At 36.3% G+C, this 9119-nt stretch overlaps 1 protein-coding gene across 1 annotated transcript in view; it reads right to left on the reverse strand.

Annotated features, from left to right (window-relative positions):
- Positions 1-9119, reverse strand: part of LOC107688005 (protein unc-13 homolog B-like) — a 100877-nt gene that overhangs the window by 79014 nt on the left and 12744 nt on the right. Inside the window, exon 2 of the mRNA XM_016485548.1 lies at positions 7760-7789. Within this exon, the coding sequence (XP_016341034.1) occupies positions 7760-7789 (30 nt within the window). The remainder of the gene's footprint in view (positions 1-7759; positions 7790-9119) is intronic.

Consider the following 9119-nt stretch of genomic DNA (forward strand, 5'->3'; position numbering starts at 1 on the left):
GCTGCGCTGATAATGTACCAAGTACTTATGAGTAGCTATATTGAATATTTGATGCCAACAGATTTACCAAGCTGTCATTAAAACAGTATATATGCAAATTAAAAATAAAGTGAGAACACGCCTAAGCTGGATATAGGCTAACGTTACAGCAGTCGGCTCTTTTAACACAGACTTTTAAGACGGGATGGATGTTTGCTTCAAGTCATAGGCCAGGTAAGTGAAATTATATTATCTTGTTGTATGTGTGTCGTTTTCTTTACGTTTTCTGATTAAAAGGAACCAAAAAGCCATTTTAAAGTGGAAGCAAATAATAATAATAATAATAATAATAATCGGCAGGGATCCCCAGACCAATACAAGTAGTGTGCCTCCTCTATTTTAAAACCCACGAGCCACCACTGATAAAATTCAAACGATACCCAACCCAAGGCAGGACTGTGACTAAATAAAGCCTGAGCAATAATGCTGTAGTGCTGAGTGAGAGTAAAGATTAGTGTGATTCCCTTCCCCCAACAGAGCCCTGACATCCATAATCTCACATGAGATCCTCAACAGAGGGAAAAAGCATCAGTTCAGCATCAGAGACTTTATGCCTTACATAGAATTTTTACCACAAGATGAGAATTTATCACTATTGTCTATACAGATTCTAAACATAATTTATCTCAGTCTTGTTAAAATTTAGTTTAATTTCATTTGGGTAGTTTTGTAGTTTGGGATTATCATTAACACCATTGCTCATAAATGTTTGCTTTTCTTCATGTTGGTTGCACCGCATGATTTAGGCAGACAAAAGTTTTGCAAATACTAAGTTTCTACAATATATTCTTTTTTTCTAACAAATAATACTCAAAGATTATGCCAAACTGCAAAGGTTTTCCTTTCAAGAGTCTCTTTCTTTTAAGGAGTTTTTTTTTTCTTTATATCAGGGTTCAGGACAGTTGTACGGCCTGTACAACTATTTTTAACTCTATGCTCCCCCCAAAAAATAAATAAATTTTAGATCAGAAATGAAAAACACGCTTATTACAGAAAAGGTGCATTCAAGTTACTGTATACAAATTGCATTTTAATGTATCCCAAAAATAAATGAGCTTTAAATTAGCTTTTTTCAAGTCAAATTTATAAGGACGGCCCTTCATAAGCATGCATACAAACGTGTATGCAAACACACGCACGCACTAATGTCGACAGCAGAAGGATTACTGAGACTGTGACATAACCAACACTATTAATTTCCTGTTTGCCAGCGATGGGGGCCGGCCAACACATGCCCGATGATACATTCTGCCAGCAGTGCCGCCCACTGCTCTCCTCCCACCCAGAGAAAACCAGTAGTCTTGTGTTAACAGACATATAAACATTCAGAGAGCTGACACTATTACTATCACTATTATCCACACAAGCCACGATAAAGATCCAGAGCAAGAGAAACATTACATCATGATGACATCAGCTATATTGACTTGCTCAGTTTGTCTGGAAAAGGCTGAAAATAATGAACAATTTCCTTGTTGAAGTCCATACCATTTTCTAAAAACAAGAAAGCCAGGAAAAATGTCTTAACTTATGACTTTATTAAAGCACTGCTGGATCTCCAGCGCATGAGAAGAGTGGAGGGGCCGTCAGCTGTTAAAACAGATTTGATCAGCTTTGGTGCTTCACTGCACAGTGTTTGTTTCCTTGTTTCAACAGGTTTCCACAGAGACAAAGAGAATCAGGCCTCTCCACAACAACAAAAATCAACACGAGCCAGTTCAAATAAGACACGGGGCAAAAATACCATCCAATTCATTCACAAAGATCAGAGAAAGGCTAGAATGAGTGCTGGTGCTGGTCCTGCTATAGTACTAAAGTCAACATAAAAATCTAAATGACCCTACATACTTACATGTTCCTAATCTTATGAACAAATCATTGCTGCATTCAGTTATTCCAAATTCAAAACCACAATATCATTTATTTTCATCTGACTTCATCTAGCCACATTTTGATGAAAGATTATGAAGACACGCATTTTTTTAAATAATGTGCAAAGATGAATTGTGAACAGTCCAAGAAGACCAAGAACATTCATTAAAGAAATAATTCACCCAAAAATGAAAGTTGCTGATTCTCAAGCCATGCAAGATGTAGATGAGTTTTTTTTCTACATGGGAACAGATTTGGAGACATTTAGCATTACATCACTTGGATCCTCTGCAGTGAATGGGTGCCGTCAGAATGAGAGTCCAAACAGCTGATAAAAACATCACAATAATCCACACCACTCTAGTCCATCAACTAATGTCTTGTGAAGACATAAAAATGCATTACAAGATGTTACTTGATAGACTGGAGTGGTGTGGATTAATTGAGGATTATTGTGATGTTTATATCAGCTGTTTGGACTCTGACGGCACCCATTCACTGCAGAGGATCCACTGGTAAGCAAGTGTTGTAATGATGAATTTCTTCAAATCCGTTCCCATGAAGAAACAAACTCATCATGGATGGCCTGTGGGTGAGTAAATTTTCAGCCAATTTTCATTTTTGGGTGAACTATACCTTGAAGAAAGTAAAAAGCGTCAGCTTTAATTTCTCAGAATATATTCGCATAATTTGAAAGTTTGAAATGGAAAAGTAAAGTTTGTTTTAGAGTGATGTGGTTCAAGTAAAACATTTCACAAAAAGATATGACTGTTCTAAATGATGTATTTGAGGACTTTCTGGTAGTTTTGGGCCACTGTATATATCTCAACAACACAAACACCAAAAATGAGCCAAATTAAAACAAACAACACAAGCAGTTAACTGCCACTGAGATCCATTCTCCACTGTGGCTCTAGCCAGGTGGAGGTTGGGGTTGACAGGAACTAATCAATCTAGTAATGAATGTCTACAGAGACAAAACGATGACATTATGCATCACACCTGGGTGAATTAAAAGAGAGCCACTTTACATTCAGACGGCAATTACGGATTCAGCATGTCTCCTGTTTATCCATTATGTCAGGTAGCGTAGGAGAGAGGGAGGTGGGGAAAAGCTAAAGGCGAAAAACATGTCAGGTGAATGAAACTGTAAACTGTAAATTTAATCACATTAGTCTCACATTGCCAGACTTTTGACTATTAGTCTAGTCCAGAAGATGTAAGCTTATTCTGGACAAGAACTATCCACTGAGGCTCTGACTGACATGAAAATTGACTAATGAGACTAATTTTTATGTGCCTTTTAGTGTCAGGCTTATTCTGGGGGGAAAAACAACAACTATCAATATAACATCACAAACAATATAACACCAGTGTTCTTCAACCAGCTGTACAGAAATCACAGAAGAAATCTGCAGAAAAGTGTGTAGACTTCTAAAATTTCTTTACATCCAAAAGTAACATGGATCTCTAGTTTGCTTGTTTACTAAGTGAACAAACAAAACTCTAAATATCCTACTTTAAGCAAAACTTCAAACTTTGAAACTTAAAGTTTCATGGGAACATGAAGGTTTTATGTTTTTTTGACAGCACCACATGTCATCATTCATTATTGACTCTAGCTGAGTTTTCCGTTAAATTAGCCAAAGGTAGCGTACAATCGAGAGCTGACATTTCCGTTTCAGATCCCTGATAAATCTTGTATGAGGTTTGGGATGGATTTGCAGTTTGTATACGCAGGTTCACATGATGGATTCTTGTGTGTGCGCAGTACCTGTACACTAAAATATTTAATGAAGTTATGCATGTCTTGAGGATTTTTTTTTCCACAGGCACAGTACAACTAATGGCGTATGGGTCATTCATAGTGTCCCTATCATATACAGTATGTCTTAATGCATAGGAGTCCATAAATGTCAACACATTTGATCAATTTAATATCTTTCAAGGAAAAAAAACCTTGACCCCAAGATTTTAAATGGCGGTGTAACCTAACATTTTTAAAGACAAAAATCAGGTTGCTTTTATTTATTGCAGTATTTGGTTTGAGTGGACGTTGGCATTTTTGCCATGAATCAAAATATAATCAATATAATATCAAAATTACACAAGAAAAAATATAGTATGAGCACACTAATTTTATAAAATTCAAATGGTACTGAAATTTCTAAATTTTTATAGTTTTTACAGGTACAGTTTCCCCCCAATTAAAGGGATAGTTCACCCAAAAAAAAAAATTACCCCATGATTTATCCTACTCACCCTCAAGCCATCCTAGGTGTACATGACTTTCTACTTTCAGACGAATGCAATCAGAATTATATTTTTAAAATGTCCTGGCTCTTCCCAGCTTTTTAACTCTTTCCCTGCCAGCATTTTTTTAAAAAGTTGCCAGCCACCGCCAGCGATTTTCATGATTTTCACAAATGTAATGGTCTCCAGTTTATTTTGCTGTATGAATATTTGAATATGCAATGCACCAAAATGAAGATCAGAGCCTTTTTTTATCAACACTTGAACATAGGTAGGTTTAATAAAAAATGCATTATTTTGAGCAAAAAGGTGAGAAATTCACATTTTTATCAAAAACTATATCTGGATAATATTCAGTACGATTATCAAAGCAGAAATCCAGTAAATCGCTTCCATCAATACCTCCAAAGCTTGCACAGACATATACCACTTCCTGGATCAACATTTTACTCCATAACATTATGCAGTTTTCATTTATATGCTGTCTATTGCTGATGATCGCATTATTTTTCATATGCATCCGTTTACATAAGAGATCGCTACTTTCTCCATCCTGTTCACGTGTGTTTTTGTTCGGGAGGTTTTGTACTCGTTCAGAAGATGTGTAATAGCGTCCCCGAGTGTATAACAGTGAAAACATGAAAAGCCATAAAAATGTGTCTTTGGCGGAGAAGCGTTTTCTTCTAAAAGACGAGATAACTCGTCAATGGCGGGGAAAGAGTTAATGGCAGTGAATGGGTGTTAAGAGTTTGAAGCAAAATAAAGTGCATCCATCCATCCATCATAAAACATACTCCACGGAACTCCAGGGGTTAATAAAGGCCTTCTGAAGTGAATTGATGTGTTTGTGTAAGAAAAAATATCTATATTTAAAACTTTATAAACCATAATCTCTAGCTTCAGCTAACTGTCGTAGGCGTGTTTATGAGAGAGTGGCATTCCAGGCGATGATGTATAGGATGTAGGCGTAGCGTAAGCTCCAGTGAGAAGTGGCAAACGCAGAAGTACAGAGGAGAGAACAAAACAAAACACCGGTCATGAATTAGAGATACAAAATGAGGATCTGTAAAGAAAAACGTAGGAGGATTTCGATATAAGCCAAAGGGAGACTGGTTTTCCGCTGGAATGCTACTCTCTCGGGAACGCGCATACGACAGTTAGCAGAAGCTAGAGATTACGATTTATAAAGTTTTAAATATGAATATTATTCTTACACAAACACATTGATTCACGTCAGAAGGCCTTTATTAACCCCCCAGAGCAGTGTGGAGCACTTTTTATGATGGATATTATTTTGCTTCAAAATCTCAACACCTATTCATTGCCATTATAAAGCTTGGAAGAGCCAGGATATTTTAAATATAACTCTGATTGTCATCATATACACATAGGATGGCTTGAGGGTGAGTAAATCATGGGATAATTTTAATTTTTGGGTGAACTATCCCTTCAATTAATACTGTATCTATGGGGGAAAAGTCAACATTCATTTCCTCATGACATAGGTTTAATATAATGTGTGTTTAAAAATATACAGCGTTTTGTCTCCACTAATTTGCATACATTTTGTGTGATACATTTTAAAAGTAGATTTCTATGCATATTCCATTCTCCTAATTAATATGAGAACATGAAACTTCATGGATAATAATTTTCACAGAATTATTGATAAATACCTTCCTTGTGCCTTTTTTTTTTTTAAATGCAACTTGTTCCGCACTGAAACCACTTTCCTTTTTGGGCAGATGTCATAAATCCCTCTTACTTTTGTTTGAACATTAATGAAACTTTTACTGAAAGTTATGTGCAATATGCACAAACGCTAACATATTATAAATATGAGAGACATGCGTTTCAGAGTATTGCAATTCAAGCTCCATTTGCGGTTACACATCTTTAAAAAGCACTAATACATGGCCCGAATAATTTTGCAATGCAATCCAGGGATTTCTGTTTAATATAGGTCACACTTTTAGAGGCAGGATAAGCCTGGCTCTGGCCGAACAATCTTAGTGGTTTTAGAGAGGTAAAGTAAACACGCCAGTGCTGGAACACAAAAGAGCCACCTGTCACAGACAGACAGAGGCCGACAGGCATATTCTCAACTGTTTATTCTCTGATACAATAGAGCCAGTGACACAGTATTACAGTCTGACATGTGCCGAGCTGTGTGTTTGTTTAAGTGATGGCGCAGGGCGATTGGGACATTCCGGATCAGGTGTGATCTGAGTTAAGAGTGCTCAAGAGTCCCAGAGGGAGTGAACAGCCCACCGGTGTCTCATTCAGATAAACCAGGCGTTTTCTGGTTTTATTATCCCACAGAGATGGACTATTTGTGGAAATTGTTAGAGCAGAATTTAAAGGAGATGAGATCTAAATACAGTTTATTCAATTTTTAAAAAGAAAACCATTATTGTACTCCAAATATGCTCAAAATCGATTTCAAAATGGCTAAATACCAGCCCATTAATCACGTTCTGTGGAACACAAAAGATATTTGTCCAAACAATGAAAGTCAATAGGGTCCAATGTTGTTGTTATGGAAGCTAATTTCTGCCACTGAATAAAAAAAACAATTCTGACTTCAGAATTGTGAGATATAAACTTGCAACTGCATATAAAGTCTAATTCTGAGGGGGAAAAAATACTATTTTCTTACGACTGTGAATTTATATTTCAGAATTCTGACTTCATAACACGCAATTGCGTGGTAAGTTAGAATGGCAAGACATATGCTAGCAATTCTGAGAAAAGAAGTTAGAACTGCGAGTTTATATTGAACAATTCTGACTTTATAACACGCAATTCTGACTTTATAACTTGCAACTGTGATTTTGTACCTCGCAATTGTGAGAAAAAAAGTCAGAATTGTGAGATGTTACAATTACCTTTTTTATTTTTTTATTTAGTGGTGGGGGGGTGGGGGACATGACAGTGAGTAAATGATGACAATTTTCATTTTTGGATAACCCATTCATTTAAGATCTAAACATTGCTCCAGGCACAAAACACTACAGTAGATTAGGTTTACAGCTTCACACCTCCCTTAAACTCTAGCCAACACCCATATCGTGCAAATAACCACACTTTAAGGCATCCTGTGATGTCCCATTATAATCCAAGAGCCATTGCAGTGCAGTATTGTTCCTGTAGATTATGATTTTCAGGATAACGCAGTAAACACAAGTCACCTTCCTGTCCAGGGCCACAGTATTCGGGCTTATGGGATCGATATGAAGGCCAACGGTGTGGGGATTTGGGCTTAACCTACACTGATCTTGCACAATAAACTCACAAGCTACAAGCTCTGGGACTCAGACAAGATGAATGACACGAGGGTAGAATTATCAAGTGAACCTCTAAACTTTCAAAGTTTCTGTGAGGAATCAGGGATGTCATGTAGATGAAATCTGATTGGAAAAACTGTGTTGTATTAGTGTAAATTGTACAAAAACAAGACTCAAAATTCCACACTGTCCAAGAATCACAAAACCAAGATGATTTACACAGGATTTCCATGGCCCAGAGAAAAGCAAATATTGTTTTTACATAATTCTGAATTGCATTTAGAAAAACAGAAAAACATGTTGCTTACCAGGAGGTCCTTGGAGTTTGGCTTTCTTAACTGAAAAAAAAAATAAAAGTAAAAAATGGTCAGAACAACAAAATAATTACATTGTTGTTTCATGCTAAGAGCTACATATTGTACATTGGCACAAGTCTACGTAAAAAAAACATTAAAATGATAGTCCATCCAAAACTGAAAATGCTGTCATTATTTACTCATCTCTTGTCTTTCAAACATGTATGAGTTACAGAACACAAAATAAGTTATTTTGAAGAATGATGGTAACAGTTTTGGTGAACTCTGACTTCCAAAAAAAAAATAACACTGAGACATTTCTCAAAATATCTTCTTTTGTGTTCCTCAGAAGTAAGTCACACAGGTTTGGAATGACATGAGAGTGAATAAATAACCGAATTTACATTTTTCATTTTATAATTTAACCCTCCAGAGAAAATAATTAATTATTTTTAATTTATTATATTTACTTTAACAACTCCAGTGCATTCTGTGTGTGGATTTAAACTGTATTTCCAAGCAAAAAATTAAAATAAATAAAAAAACAACACCCCCTAAACTACGATTTCACTCCATATGTTCCGAAGACAATGTTCACATCTTGATTTGATACATGTTTTCTAATGTTATCTAAATAGTGTTTCTCAACTGGTGGGTTCACAAGACCGTTCTGAGTGGGTCATGGAGTGTACACTCAAACAAACAACTTCAACAACAAAAAAAAACGTTTTTCTGTTTTTTGAAAGACATGCATGAAAGCTGTTGATGCTTCTGTCAGATGCGGTTTAAGTAAAGAGTACCTGAGAAAAACATGCTGTCCCGATTCAGTATCTGCGGTCAGATCAAATGTTGTCAGGCTTAATGTCAGTGCCTTATTCTATCGTTATTTGCGTAACTTACGAAATAAAAAGTCTCTCACCTCAGAAAAACAAACTGTCCTGTCCTGTCAGACGTTACACTGTGCTTGTAAGCGCACACTCTTCACGCTCACGCTGTATGTCACTTCACTAAAGCACAAAGGAAACTATGAGCATGCAACGTGTGAAATAAAAGTAAAGTACCAATACACTGCCTTGCGAAAGTATTCATACCCCTTAATTTTTTTCATGTTTTGTTATGTTGCTGCCTTATGTTTAACTGCTTTAAGTTACTTTTTTTCCACGTCAATCTACACTCCATACACCATACTGACAAAGCAAAAACAGAATTGCATAAGTATTCATAACTAAATATTTAGCTGAAGCACCTTTACAGCCTCAAGTCTTTTTTGTTCGATTCGACAAGCTTTTCTCATCGGCATTTGGCAATTATCTGCCATTCTTCACCTCACCTCTTCACCTCTCAAGCTCTGTCAGGTTGGATGGGGGCAGAT

The sequence above is a fragment of the Sinocyclocheilus anshuiensis genome, unplaced genomic scaffold, assembly GCF_001515605.1.
Source record: "Sinocyclocheilus anshuiensis isolate Anshui unplaced genomic scaffold, SAMN03320099.WGS_v1.1 scaffold205, whole genome shotgun sequence".
In the NCBI taxonomy this organism is placed as follows: Eukaryota; Metazoa; Chordata; class Actinopteri; order Cypriniformes; family Cyprinidae; genus Sinocyclocheilus; species Sinocyclocheilus anshuiensis.